General features: G+C 40.9%; 1 protein-coding gene across 13 annotated transcripts in view; it reads right to left on the bottom strand.

Moving 5' to 3' along the window:
• ANKHD1 (ankyrin repeat and KH domain containing 1) overlaps positions 1-15,692 on the bottom strand; it is a 170,430-nt gene that overhangs the window by 52,220 nt on the left and 102,518 nt on the right. For 8 of the 13 annotated variants that reach the window (XM_075010051.1, XM_075010050.1, XM_075010048.1 and 5 more), the window contains exons 11-15: positions 13,021-13,080; positions 5,317-5,404; positions 4,336-4,463; positions 3,968-4,111; positions 2,298-2,400 (exon numbers count right to left, since the gene is read on the bottom strand). In XM_075010051.1, the coding sequence (XP_074866152.1) occupies positions 2,298-2,400; positions 3,968-4,111; positions 4,336-4,463; positions 5,317-5,404; positions 13,021-13,080 (523 nt within the window). The remainder of the gene's footprint in view (positions 1-2,297; positions 2,401-3,967; positions 4,112-4,335; positions 4,464-5,316; positions 5,405-13,020; positions 13,081-15,692) is intronic. The other 5 variants (XM_075010053.1, XM_075010055.1, XM_075010056.1 and 2 more) reach the window with 1 other exon arrangement.

Genomic DNA, 15,692 nt, shown 5'->3' on the forward strand with positions numbered 1-15,692 from the left:
AGACTATTTACATGAACATATATTACTTTAACCATTGTATTATTTTTTCTACAACTGAGATACACATAAGAGGTTACATTAATTTTAATGCTCCACTTTATAGTACATTTTCTCCTCAAAGATATTATGCACTTTAGTTTCATCAGAACATATGAAGCATCTCTAAAAACTGCACACATTTTCTTTTGGGGACAAATACATTGCTGAACAGCAATTCCAGCAAGATGGTGCTGCTAAGACAAATACTTTAGATGTACTGAAAATATGCTCTTCCTATGTGTTCTCTATAAACATAACGTTCTCATGGGATCTATTTTTAAACTGCATCGAAGTTTTAAAATTTTGTTTAAATGTTACGCAGAGAAGTGAAGCCTATTAGTACTGTTCTGAACCAGCATATTCACAATGTATTTAATTTCTCAGATGATTAAAATGAAAACCAAATTTTCCATAAGAAGCAAAGCCATATTTCCATATGCCAAATAAGAGGATTAATGATGTTTTCAGAGAAATTTTTATTGCAGAAACATCACTGAGCATTAATACTGTAATTTAGCTGTATATTATCTGTACCAGTATAAACTTTTCACTACGAGGCCTATGTTTGCTTTATATTCTATTAAGTCAGTTTTACAGAGCTTTACACTGTAAATATTAAGGATAATGCTTCCTAGTTTTTATGTTGATGAAAAACACAGTAAATCTCAAGGTGCTATACAAAGGAGCTCCCTATTTTACATATGGTGTAACTGAGGCACAGAACTGGACATGACTTGCCACAAAGTCACCCAGCAGTCCAGTGACAATGCTAGGAAGAAAACCCTGGTCTCCTGAGTCCCAGTCTGGTTTCAACCCACCAGGCCACATCAGCTATTCATATGTCTAAAGCAGTACGAAAAAGCTATGATAACAGTACTTCTCAGATACAAGATAATCGATACATATCACATTTTCACAGAATGGAGAATATTGGGTTGTATTCAATCTTAGTTACCACTCTTATCCTAGCTATACTCCTGTGCTGACGTCTGCCATTGGAGGTACTGAGCTCTTTCCTGCATTCAAACTGACCACAACCATTGCCTAGTATATATGGTTCCCATCTATTGCAACCTTAACATTGCTGTTTTGGTATTTTAAAATCCTTTCCCAATTGCCCCCCTCCTAAGGCCTCCCTCACACTCTAGAGCAGAAGGGGTCCTGCCCAGGGCCTGGGTGGTGTGCTTGCTGTGTCACCAGCCCTGATGCCCCAGGCAGTGTGGATGCAGCTCCAGCCAGGTGGCACAGCTGTAGCAGTGCTAGCCCCAGTGCTGCAGTTGCAGGGGTAGAGGGGTTGGATAGGAGGCAGGGAATTTTGGGAAGGGGGAGGAAGGGGGTAAGGGCAGTTAGTATTGGGGAACAGCAGGGTTGGATGGATGGAAGTCTTAGGGGGCTGTATGAAAGTACTGGGAAGGGCTGGATAGGAGGCAGGTGAGCCTGGTGGGATGGGAAGCATGGGTGGTTAGATGAGGGCTGCGGCCAGGTCAAGACTGGCCGGGTAGGGAGAGCGCCTTCCTAGCCTTCCCTACTGGTACTCCATAGTTTCTGAACCCCAATATGGTCCTCAGGCCAAAAAGTTTGTCCAGTCCTGCAATAGCGCTAATAGGTCTGAAGAGCCTCCATCAGGAGCTCTCCACAAGAGATCTTTTCTCTTGCTGAACTAGCTTAACAGAAACCAAGATTTCAAAGCAGAATGTGCCTCCAAATGGATGACCCATGAAATCTGCCATTTAGCCATTGAAAATACCCTTTTCTTTAAAAAACTGTATTTAACCTTGCTTATAAAGAAAACCCTGACATAACCACTACTTAAACCGGGAACTATCGAGGATTTTCTACAAATAGCTTTGCAGTTAATGGTTCTGGCAATGCCTAACTAATGTCACTAGTTTCAGCAGAAAATGGGCTGACATAATTCTTCATATACTCATTCCAATTATTTTATAATGATCAGTGTACTCTACATCTTTGTAGAGTCTTACTAATGCACTACATGGAAATTAAATAACTGATCATTTTCTTCAAGTCATTTTTCAATAACCATGATCAGTAGCCAATGTTCTATACTACCCAGGGCAATAATACAGATGAATTGCACATTATAAAGAACACTGCCCTCCAGCTGGAACTACAATTGTTTACAATTACAGATGGAGTGAGGACTGACCTATGCATTAGTTTCAGAAGTACTATAATAAAGCTTCCCCCAATCCTGTCAGATGCTAAAATAAGACACTATGAAGTGGCCATATACTGACCTTTCTGTACTCCCAAGAGCGGAGGAGACGTCTCTTGAGGAGCTCTGTCAGGTTCCTGGGGAGGGACAACCATGGCAAGTGCATGCATTGGTACACGTGGAACCTAAAGAAGAAAAAAAAAAAAGAATCAAACAGACAGAACCTGCCTCAGTTATCAATTCACAAGAATTTCATAACCTAATCCAGAAATACGTTTTTATTTGCACACACTCCCTTCCACTAGCATCCAACGGTGCGCTACACATCATTCCTTAACATATCTATTTCCAAAAGTAACATTCCACCTCCGGCATACTAACTTCAGAGTTAACCATACTTTCTTCCTTCTCTTTAGTTAAGTCTTGGCATCTACCTGTTCTCAAAGAGGCATAGGTTGGACCTCCCTGGTCTGGCACCCTGGGGACCTGACTGGTTTAGAACCAGGGGTTTTCTGGGTCAGGAGAGGTCAATGCTGGTCCCTCTGATGCCAACCTCTGGGGTTTCCTGTGGGACCGCCAGGCTCCCCTCCTGGCCCCTGCACTCCCCTCCTAGCTGCTGATTCCGATTCCCACAAGTAGGCCCCTGCCCCTGAGTGGGCCACAAAGAAAGTTAGGTAGTAAAGGACAGGGGTAAATTGGTATCAACAGAAGCCCACAAGTCAGAATACCATCAGCTAAATTCGTTTCAGTTCACATGCAAGAAAGGGGGTGCATGAAAAACAGTAAAGAACTGCCACACAATACTTACTATTGGTGTTGTAATTCTTCATTTGTTGGTTCAAAGAAATGCCATATTAGATCCTGCCATGCAAATGCTGTCGGGCAAGTTTTTGGGTTTTTGTTTTTTAAACTAAAGCTATAAAATTTTTGAAAAGTGAGCACCACAACTTGAAGTTATATGAGAGCCCTTAGTGACAGCAGACATTGCTCAGAGAAAATTCATCACACACTGTACTTGCATATGTAGCACAGTGCAGTTGTGATTTTATTTTAAATAAAGCTTTGCCTTTAAAACTACTTCATGTTAAACTTACCAGTTTTTGAAAGTACTTAGAAAGAACAACTAGCCTAAACATCATACATCCAGCTCTTGAAATTGTGAACATAACTGCATTTTATCTGCATCTTTTCTTCTCTTAACTGTATTCTATTAACTGATTCTTGGTTCTCTTTGTAGGCTGGGTTTTCCTAGGCTTCTTAGGAGTCTGGTGGCCAACTCCCACTGAAAATCTAGTTCCTATGAGCCATTCTGAAAATCCCAGGTACATATAATAAACTGTCTTTTCCTTTATGTCAGATACCAATGCATAAGGAAAACAAGCAGCATTATTTCCAATGCATTACCACATGGGTGTAGAAGTGCTAAGGCAACACAGTAAAGACTGAGCAACTTCAATCAGTTGAAACGGTCACCTGGAAATGCAGGATCTGAACTGACTTATTAGGGAGCAGAAATTGCTAAACAGAAGATGGAAAATGTACATGTGCATTTTCCCAGGAACTCCTAGGTTCATTCATGGCCCCTTTTTAGTAAGCGTTTCTAAATACATAACTTAGAAAAATCAAAGTCACACATTTATTTTAATTCCACTAAACTCGGTTTGCATTTATTGTTAAATACAGAATTTTACTAAAAAGGTATATTTTCAGCATGGAAATGTATGTTTAATTGCACTTTTCTTTTTGCCTTACCTGAGACTGATCCTGAGAAGGTGGTGTGAGCTGAGACATGTCTGCGGTAGGAACTGACAGAACATTGTTTGGGTAATCCAGTAAGTAAGAAACAACATTTGTATGTCCACCCTTTGCAGCTTCAATGAGCATTGTTGAGCCATCCTGGGGAGAAAGTTTGAAGAGAGAAAATGCAATAATAAGGGGAGTTCTTCTCTTCGCTACATAATGTCACAGAAAAATCTCTTAATTTTTAAGTTTAAAATTGTTCACCTTTGCCTTTTGATCAAAGTAAACTCTGCAGTACTTTCATTTCAAGTAACGGATAAGGATAAGCAATATGACAGGTGAGTGCATAAAAATCACAATGAGCAGTTTAAATTGGATACCTTAAGTCGATGAGTAGGGTCTGCACCATGAGCCAGGAGGAGTTCAACAACTGCAAGGTGGCCCCCTGCACATGCCAATGACACCACTGTGTGGTCATTATTAGCAGTAGCCCTATTAACATTGGCACCTGTGAAGAAAGCATCTCATGCACATTTAGTAAGAATTTCTTCATGTTCACATTCTAAACAACAAACTGAGTTTCTTTTTATTTTGACAGTGTATCAAATCTAAGATGTAAGTTAAATGTAATAAAAAAATCAGAGCAAAGATAACAATGACAGACATTTCAAAAGTGAAAATAGGATTTCTTAGATAGCCTGAATTTGCATCCAAATGCCCTTCATAAAAAGATGTACAGTGATACCACCGTGCAAGTGAGCAAAGGAAGGATATTCACATAATTAAAATAAATGTTAGATCTATTTTTACATTCCCAGAATCTCAATGATTTCATAATAAGGTGTATTTATGTTTTAACCCATGAGTACTCTGGGCAAGAGCTGACTGCAAACATTTTTAGACCAACATGCTTGAAATATTACATAACTACATGCTGACATTTTAGCCTTACCACATTTTAGCCTTTATAGTTTAGGGCAGAACACTTTCTAGGGATGTTAAATCCCATTTAATTGGTTAACTAGTTAAATGTGATGTTTAACAAGTTATCTGATTAAAGGAGGTCTAGGTGTGGGGCAGAGGGGTGGGCCCCATTTGGCCAAGCTAGAACGGCCCACCCCTGGGCTGAGATGCTTACCCAGTAACCATTCACATCTTTAGTATTTTCAATAGAAAATTCTTTCTGCGTTCCAAAGCGAGCAAGCCTGTATAATGTTAGTTAACTGAAACAAAATCATCTCACCATAAATGAGCACTCTTGACGCAAGGAAAAATTGTATTCTAGCAGGTATTAAACCCACAATGCTAAACTTTAACAGAACGAGTCAATGACATTTCAGCCACTGGTACTATTATTTTACCTTTGCTAATAAGGAACTGTACAGTGCACAAGTGACCAGCTCTTGCAGCCTTCATTAGTGGTGTCCTTCCACCTTCTGATTCATGCTCCTGTTATAAAAGTAAGTGTATTTTAAAAAAGTGTTATTGTATATTGGCAAAACATACCAACCAAGAGTCTTCATGTCCAAAAGTTTCAGCTTAAGGATTTAGACTGTTCTATTAATTTTAATGAATATTCTGTATAAATCCTTACTAGTGTATTTTCATGTAATTTCCTGAAAAAGTGCCAATGAACGTTCATTGTTAGTGAATTACACTAAGATCACTAACAGCACATCATCAACCTTACATTTTTATAGCTCTCCCTGGAAGGTTTCCTGACCTCTAGCTTTGTTCAGTTTCTTTATCACCAAACTATTTATTTGCACCAAAATTTCTCTGATACACACATTCAAATGGCTCATTTGTCAAACATATGGTGAGGCAAGAATGGAAAAAATCTCTTAGCTAAGCCACTAATTGCAGAATAGCCACAATCAGAATTGTAACATGCTGAAATGGGATTTTTATCATCCACAAGTCAGACAAATCAATTATATGCAACAAAAAGTGCATCAAATTAGCCTTATGAGATAGAATGGAGGGCATCTTATCTTTGAAAAGAAGATTTGGAGAACATGAAGTTGAAAAGACAAAGGAAAAATAACCTAATTGTCAGTGGTGAGACATACTCTTCAGAGCCCTCAGACGCTGTCTCCCAAAACTGAAGTTTTACTTGGGCTGCTCATGTTCAAGTATGAATGACATGAAAGATGTTGGAAAGGAGACACTGCAAATAATCTCAGAAAACTGACAAGAGAAGTGAAGGTGGAAGTTGGTGATAAATCCTGCCTACCCCTGAGATAATACAAGCATTGTGGGAAAAGAACCAGACAATTACACAGGAATGGCTAACACCACAAAGAATGCTGACAAGAGGAGGAGATCCACCCCACATTGAAAGGAGATAAATCTTCTGTGTATGAGTGCCTACTTGTGTCCATGCTAATTTTCCCTTTACTTAAATTTCATACAATTATTCCATATATACTGTTTAACTAAGTTCCATTTCCTCAAGAAATCAAATGCTGATTTTCCTTGATGTTTATAAACTTCAAATACGTGCACTAGCATAAAACACTAGCCATGCATCTAGCCCAGTGGTTCCCAACCTTTTTCATACAGGGACCCATTTTGACAATTCAGGAAGACTTGGTGTACCAAGGCAATTCAAAAACCGGGGCGGGGGCGGGGGGGGGGGCGGCGGACGGAAGCAGAGCCGTAACTAGCTAATTTTGTGCCTGAGGCAAGAATATAAAATTGTACCCCCTCATGTTTATCTATTTGTAATAGTTTTTTCATACGAAAGGGGAAATAATACAACAATACTACACTTACTACAGTTAGTTACAGTTGTGGTGGTGGAAAAACACTCATCCCCAAACTGCTCCCCACAGCTTAAACCCCACACTCAGGGGCTGGAGGGGACTAGAGAAGGCTAGGGGAGTCACACTCAGGGGCTAGGAGTCACTCCGGCTGAAGGGGGCTACAGGTGTTTCACTCAGGGGCTAGGGGTGTCACACTCTGGGGATGCAGGGGGCTAGCAGAGTCACACTCAGAGGCTGGAGGGGTCATGGGGAAATCACACTCAGGGGCTAGGAGTCACTCACAGGCTGGAGGGAGCTAGGGGAGGTAGAGGGAGCCCAGCGCCCCAGCCGGCAGCACCAACCGCAGGAACTTGGCTGCGGTTTGCGGGGACCCCATCTCCTGCAGAGGCTGGAAGCCAGGGAGCTGATCAGCTCTGCCCCCTCTGACCCTCACCTTACCTGAGCTGGGCACTGCTCCTCAGGTATGCAGTTCTCTGCCCCCCAGCTGAAACAGTTCTCAATTTAATTGATTGGCTTAACTGCCTGACAGTTAATCCAATCAAGAACTTGAGAACCACTTCAGGAGTCTGAAAAATCAACAAGGGGTCCTGTGGCACCTTATAGATTAACAGAAACGTACAAGCATAAGCTTTCGTGGGCAAAGACCCTCTGTCAGATGCAGGTCTGACGAAGTGGGTCTTTGCCCATGAAAGCTTACGCTCATACATTTCTATTAAGTCTACAAGGTGCCACAGGACCCCTCGTTGCTTTTGCAGATCCACTAACACGGCTACCCCTCTGATATGTCAGGAGTCTGAATGTGGAGCTGCCCAGCCCAGCCCATGACCCTTCTGAAATGTAATCATGACGCACAGGTTGGAAAACCCTGATCTAGCTAACTTACTCATTTTTAACTCATATTTCCTTCAGAAGTTGAGCCTTACTCATTTTGGTCTCTCTTCCCACCTGACTCCACACTTGGACAAATATCTTTTCTCTCCAAAAAACCCAGAACAGCAGGCAGTATTTTATTTTAATGCAATTATAAGATGCCAGCTATCTGTAGAGACTGCAGTCCTCCATTTAGCCATTACAAAGCGACAGCAGCAGAACGTGATCCCCAGCATAGGAGTCAAGCCAGAACAGACAGATATTGCCAGGGGAGAGAAGGCAGTCTATTTTCTACGCACATTCAGTCTGACTTCTGAGCCTGCCAAATGTGTGCATCTGATTGCTGTGGTTTGTGATAGGCATCCACCCAGAAATGAAAGCTGTGTATTTCAAAAGCTTGTCTCTCACTAACAAGTCTGATATGTTGGTTCAGTAAAAGATACCACCTCTCATGCACCTCGACTCTAATATCCTTAGCTACAACACTGCATTTTATTCAGAGCAACAGACATTGGCTATCGGGGAGCTTGCATAAACTGTAACGCTTTCAACAACAATAGTCTGTCCATTCTGATGCAATGCTTCGAACGCTGAATCCCAGACTGACTACCTACAGAATGAATCCTAACTTCAGAGGGAGGTGTATAGGTTACAAATAATCATGTACTACTCCAAAGGACAAATCCATATTTTGTGAGTAAAGAGAATGCAAGATGCAATCCAATGTGTCTTATCAGCACAATGGAGTAAAAAGAGGATAAAATCAGAAATCTCACTGTAAAGGGACAAGTATTTAAAAAAAAGTAAAAAGAATTTAGATAGATCAAAATATCATGACAAGATAAAGAGTAGGAGGTGGCTAAGGTTTTCACAGATACTAGGAACAAGGGACCTATACTCGTTTTATCTTACAAAACTAGCTCATATGATATAAAAAAGCCCTTGTGAAATTGATTACAATACACAGGATTGACAATAGCTTTTCCACATTGAGATGTCCCAGTGATGAATACATGACAAAGTAATATCACAGATGATACTCCTTACAAGATATTTCAGAGGGGTAGAAGTGTTAGTATGTTTCAGCAAAACAAGTCCTGTGGCTCCTTAAAAAATACCACATTTTATTATGGCATCACCAGATGCATGAAGTGGAAGCTTAATTTTGGCAGGTACACATGCAAAAAATGGGTGTGTTACATTATGTGGAGTTCCAGTGCTAATGAGGTCAACTGAGCCAGGCTGGATGTGGTGCATTCTCAGTTGATGAGAAGGTGTGAATACCAAAGGAGGGACAAGTATTTCTGTAGTGAGCCAGCCATTCCCAGTCTCTACTGAGGCTCAGTCTGACAGTGTCAAGTTTCCATAAGAACTCCACCTCTGCAGTTCTTGTACAAGTCTGTATTTAAAGTTCTTCTCTGAAGTATGGCAACTTTCAAGTCTGCTACTGTGTGTCCAGGGAGACTGAAATGCTCTCCTGCTGGTTTTTGAGAGTGAAGAATGTCTCCTCAACAGTGCTTTTTTGTGTCAGTATTTGCCAGTACAGTAATCTCTTGATTTACGCAGGGGTTGCGTCCTGGGCAACCTCCACATAAATCAAATTTTGTGTAAATGGGGGGTGGGAAGGGATCTCCAGAATTCCCCTGGTGCAGGAGTGGGCAAATGGAGCCTCTGAAGCAGCTTTGTTGCTCTCCAGCTTTGCCCAGATGGGGGAAACCAGGGAGTAGCAGCACTCCGCCACCGTTCCAGCTGCCTGCTTCCCCCACACATGGTCACTGGCTTCTCCCAGCTGGGAGGTACACAGCTGCTTGTGGCCTGGTTTCTTCCAACTGGGAGAAACCGTGCCAGAAGCAGCTGTATGCCCGCTGGGCTCCCCCAGATGGGGGATTTGGAGGCTAAAGGGTAGTGGGGTGGTTTTGATTTGAACTTCACTTGCATTAATGCAACTTAAGCACAAATTGAAATCATGCTTTGAGGGTTTACTGTACTGAATACCAGCACTTCAGCAACTACAGCCATAGGACTGGCTGGGAGTGAGGGGAGAGAGAGTGTACTGGCTCCTTGTTTTAAAAACAAAACCCAAACAAGGCACCACTTCTCAGAAAGGTGTAGCAAAATTGCCAGTGCAGCACCTACCCAGTGGGCCAAACCTTAGTAGTTAGCATATACTGATGCTTGGTAAATCTGCAGTGAGACTTGCAGCTGGATTTACAGATTTCACACCACAACACTGGTTTTCATTATCATTGCCTATTAACAGAAAAGGTTCTAACATGACCCAACAAAGATAAAGAGAAATTATGAATTACTTCTCAGTTGATTCTCAAATGGATGTTTATAACCTGCTTTTGTCAACAGATGTACAGCTATATTCATCAGAAAATAATTCCTTTACAATTAATTTTAATATTTATCAAGCAAAGAGAGAGAGATAGACATGAAGGTAGGAGAAATACAGTAGTCCCTGAAGTTATGTGAGGGTTGTGTTCCCAAGCAACCCTCGGATAACTCGAATTTTGCGTAAGTCAGGGGGGCGGCTTTTTTCCCCAGCCGCAGAAGCACCTGGAGCTCCTTTGGAAAGGTAACTCCTGGGATGTGGGAGGCACTTTGGGAGGGTTAAGCCTGGTGGTGGGGGCTGGAGCCATGGGAGTGGGTCAGGGGGTTAAGCCTGGGATGGGTTTAGGGCAGCACTGGGTGGAACTGAGCTGAGGCTGCACAGCCCTTTGAGAAACTGGAGGCAGGGGGGTGAGCCAGAGCAGCAGGGGTGGTGTTGAACCAGAACTGCGCATGGGGGGTGTGAACACAGGCTGCAGTGCATGTGTGAGAGAGAGAGAGAGAGAGAAAAAACAGGAACAGGGGCTGCGTGGAACAGGATTTTGAGTTGCACTTAACGCATCTTAATGTGAGTTAAGCGCAACTCAAAACTGAGCTTTGAGGGATTACTGTACTAAGACATACCCTCTTTGTAAAAAATTTTGGGTGCACATTCAAAAAGCATTTAATTTCTTTAGTCTATTGTAGAAAGGGCCAGCAATAAGCAGCTGAAACCCACAGCTTCTCCAAGTGAACCTACTGCTACAGACAGACACTTTTTGAAAAATCCAAAGCCTCAAGCATCTATTTTTGTTTTTTTGTTGTTTTTTTTCCAAAATTATTTTAGCACACTGCTTCACTGGTGGTTGGCACATGAAGTATTATCAAACCACTTTATTAGCGATAGGCCAACAGCATTTTACAGGAACACCACACGAAGTGGACTACGATTGATAAGCTTTGTACTAGAAAAGGTTTTAAACAAATTTAGTAGATGTGTGTCACAGGTGATAATATAGTATAGACAAGGTGCAGATTTTTAACACCATTACAGTTGGAACCAGGCTACACTTCTACTAGAGATTTCCCAAGCTAGTTTGAATATGGGGGAGAGAACAATTTTGAAAGGAGGAATCGGAACATTTACACCTCAGTCCGCATTTGATTTGGACCATATATTTCTTACAGGTGACTAGATATAGTTTAAGAATCTCTGGTGTATTAGCAGTAAACACCAAGGATTTCAAACAATAAACCCAGTATTTATTATTGTTGCTGATATCACCCTTATCTTTGATACAATCAACCTCAATTTCTTAGGCTCTTACAAGAGAGATTTTATATCATATTTAATAGGGCCAATAAGGATTCCAAACCAAGACTTTGTGATTTCAGTAACATGGTAAAATAACTGTTAGGCCTCTGAAAGATATCCTTGACTAGCCAATTATTAAATTAATGAAATACATCCAAGCTTAGAAGCTGTAGCTGTTACAACAGATTATAGTAACAGAGGGGACCACTGTGATAAACTAGTTTGATCTCTCACGTAATAAAGACCATGACTTATTTATATTAATTCCTGTTTTGATATTCTAAAATAAATGTTCTAGTCCAGTGTTAATTCAAAAATTGTCTGATGAATTAACCTCATTTAAAAATTTACACCTTGATTTAACTTCCAGTCATTGTATCTTGTTATCATTGTCTGCTAGACAGAATAAGTCATTTCCAAATGTGTGTTGTTGATGTGGTTATTTACAGCAACTGATCAAGTCACCCTTTTATCTTCTTTGTTAAACTTAAATAGACCACAGGGGCTCAATCTACCACTATAACAACACATTTTCTTGTCCCTTATTTGAACTCTATCCAACTTAACTACTTAATTATTCCTGGATAAATATGAAACCAGTAGTCTCTCAAGAGATGAAATGGACTGCTGTGTTCAAACTTCAAAGAGATACACCATCCCTCATTAGATGTAACTACATAAAAATAGTTTACAGAATTTGGATTTTGTTCTGGATCTGCTAAGGGACAGAGGTTTTTTTCTTGAATTCATTTGTAACAACTTCCTTTGGTTTATGAGCATTCTAATTCCCAGTGAAAGTGCTAAAACCTCAAGTCCTCTAGGGGCAAATATTATACTGCATTGTTCTGAATAATATATCTAAACAACACTATTTTCAACATTTTCTTTTCCTCCCTGCCCCCTTGCTGAAAATTTGGAGTTCTTCACTAATTCTGTCACCCTTCTCATATAACTCTCAAGACTAAACCCTGACCACAAGACTCAAACTAAGTTTTGTAAAACAAAACCTGCCCTTTACAGACAAACTTGAGGAGGTGGGCAAAAACACAGTAAAACTCACTAAAACGCAAATGAGTTTCTGGCTAAGTGAACTGAAGACAAGACCCTACAGAGATATGGTGACCCTATTACTTGTAAAGGGTTTACTGCAGCCACCATTTGTGAAAGCTGGTTTAATAAGATGGCCCTATCCTACACAGGGAAAGAGCAACACAACAATTAAGAACACAAGAACGGCCATACTGGGTCAGACCAAAAGGTCCATCTAGCCCAGTAACCTGTCTGACGACAGTAGCCAATGCCAGGTGCCCCAGAGGAGGTGAACTGAAGACAATGATCAAGCGATTTGTCTCCTGCCATCCATCTTCCACCTTTGACAAAAGGCTAGGCACTATACCTTACCCCTTTGCTAACAGCCATCTATGGACCTAACCGCCAAACATTTATTGAGCTCTTTTTTAAACTCTGTTAGAGTCCTGGCTTTCACAGCATCCTCTGGCAAGGAGTTCCACAGGTTGTCTGTGCGCTGTGTGAAGAAAAACTCTCTTTTATTAGTTTTGAACCTGCTATCCATTAATCTCATTTGATGTCCTCTAGTTCTTAAGGAAGGAAGGGATTAGAAATTAACCCAAAGGACTGAAGAGAAAGAAACCAAAAAAGTAGAGCAACGATGAAGAGATTTAATACACTACATAGCAAGTCTTTTGCACCTCTGATGAAATTCAGATGCCTTAAACCATGCTTGCTGTGAGCATCTGTTTTTGAGGTGTTAGCTTACAAGCATCAAAGGCCAACCTCACCTGATGCTTGGCCGTCTCTATGCCCTCCAAAATAGTCTTCTTTAAGTCCTCCTGCTTGTCCTGCGGAAGGAAAAAGAAGAACTCACGGATCTTATTCTACAAATAAAATGAACACTTGGCCATGAAGACCTGATGCTTTCTTGGTCACACCCAGTCAGGAAGAAGGGGGATTTCAGCACATATTCTGCAACATTTGAGTAAGGACAGACTAAGCCAAAACAGGATTCCAAGAATTCAGTTTCAATGTCCTGGGTGCACTCAAAGTTCTTAGACAGACAACATGAGCATCCCTGCTAGTAACCATGGCTCCTCTACTGTGTTCCCAGATATTTCAGAACCAGCACTAAGAAAACACAATTACTTTTCAGTCCCTCATACTTAGAGCAACATAGTAATCTCTCTCACAGTATAACAAAGCCCTGCTTAAAATTTATACAAGAGCAAGAATTCAGCCTGACCTATGTATAGGTTTAAGTGTGCAGTGTGATGTATCTGGGGAATATATAAGCTTGATATTAAAGATTTGCATTATGGTACGAGGGAAATTAATGTATACTATGTTTTATCATCAATTGGAGGAAAAAATAAGTTTGCTGTGATGGTGCAGAATCTGTCAGTGAAAACTTGTGAGCACTAGGATTAGATTAAGAAGTATCCTGTACCATGGCATTTCCTCATTTGTTTGGATCTGAGTTGAGTGGCTATCAATTAACCAGCTCTGTTTCCTTTTGAAGATGGTGTTCATAGAATATCCTTGGGTTCTGAAGGCAAGCATAATGTAGTTATAAGAAAGCACATGTGTTTGAGATGGAAACCAAGGATGGATGTTATGCTATTGTATATACAGGAGGCCCTTGCAAGTCTCTCTTTATCCTCCTGGACTCTAGCACAAAAAGTGCTCACATTCCTGGGGAGCCTGCCTGGGGCTGCACCTGTTCCTCTGGGCCAGCCCCAGCTCTGCAAGAGTATAACCTCTTCTGAAGGTGTAGAAGTACACAGGCTGCAGAGACCAGAGCACTGCAACTTATACTTTACTTTCCCCCTAGAAATCTTGGCTGCTGCCACACAACTCCCTTTACTATTAAGCCATAAATAACATGGACCAGCATCTTCTCTGAAGGTAGCCTATGTTTTCAGTCATATTGAAAATGAGCGTCAAGAGGCTGGCTCTCAAGTGTGCTGCATTTCAGATAAATCATGCTTTCAGTTTAGAAGAAGAGATCTTCAACCAAATGCACTTTTAGCTAAGAGGAAAGTAAACAGATAGAAAGTGAAGATAAATCTCTCCTGCCACTCACTGCTGTTTGCATTGCTGTGGCTTCCACTAAATATCACACCCATCTCTTGGGAAACAGACAATCAAGCTGTGACGAAGAGTACCTCAGGCTTGAAAGAACAACTCTGTATAAATTTAAAAGCTTCCATCTCACCCATCTTGTCTTGGGAATATCTCAAAGCCAACGTAGCTACAACACTGCAAGCAACAAAGGATTCTGAGTTCTGCACTTGAAATGGAAACTCCAACACGAGAAAAAAGGAAACAAAAAACTTAACAAGGTCTACTTCATGAAATAAAATGTTTCTTGAGGACTCACCACCTACTACTCTCTAACCTCTACATACACCTCCAAAAAAGCTGAATAGCTCTGAAGGACTTCTGAAAAATTGAGACATCAACTCCTGCAGCTCCCATATTAAATGAGACTACCTCAAACTGAAATCATCATATACTCCAACACATGGAAGCAGGAGAAATCAGAAAACCTACCTGGAGACCAGGCAGAAAGCCAAAAAAAGCTACTATAAAAATCTGATGACAGCCATCCAACAGAAAAGTGAAGTGGAACCAACTGCAATAACTCCACAAACTACAGAATACCACCTTTAGAAGAAACCAAAGCACTGGGTCCAACCAAACACCTCATCATCTATTTATTAAGACCACTCATTACTGGAGCTGAATTATCACCAAACTTTTAGTCCATCACAGAATGTAAAATACCACTAACATGTAGAGAAATAGAATTATTTCACTGATTCCACCTCAAAGAATTGTTTCACGGCAATATCATCCAGAACTACCTTCCCAACAACAGTCATAAGAAAAAAAAATCTAATTTCACACCCCACCACAGAAAAAAAACCACACAGTTGATCATTAAACTGATGACTGAAATCCCTAATTATATCCACCACCCACTCCCACTGCCACCAGGACAGCTACAGCGTTCCTCAAATCAACCAGGAGATACCAGTTAAATTAGCAAACAACAGAAATGGTATCCAGATTCTCAACTGTGATGACTACATTAACAAAGCTAACAATTTTTGGCACCACCTACTATAAAGAAATCAGACACTCTCATATCACAATTCAACCAAGAATCTAAGGATATCAATAAATCCTTTTCCACTGAACTAGGAAAACAATGACAACCTTGTCCCCCACAAACTTTATATATGCTTTCCAAGATATGCAAACAGGGGAATCCAGGCAGACCCATCATATCTAACCATGGTGATTTTAATGACGTAGTAACAGGACTCAAACCATCCTCAAGCTACTCACCACATAAAGGCCCAGCTTCCTCCAGGACACAACCAACTTCCTCCAAAAACTCTAGAACATTAACAACCTCCCTTGGAGCACCATCCTTGCCACCATTGATGTC

This window comes from Carettochelys insculpta, chromosome 15 (assembly GCF_033958435.1).
Source record: "Carettochelys insculpta isolate YL-2023 chromosome 15, ASM3395843v1, whole genome shotgun sequence".
NCBI lineage: Eukaryota > Metazoa > Chordata > Testudines > Carettochelyidae > Carettochelys > Carettochelys insculpta.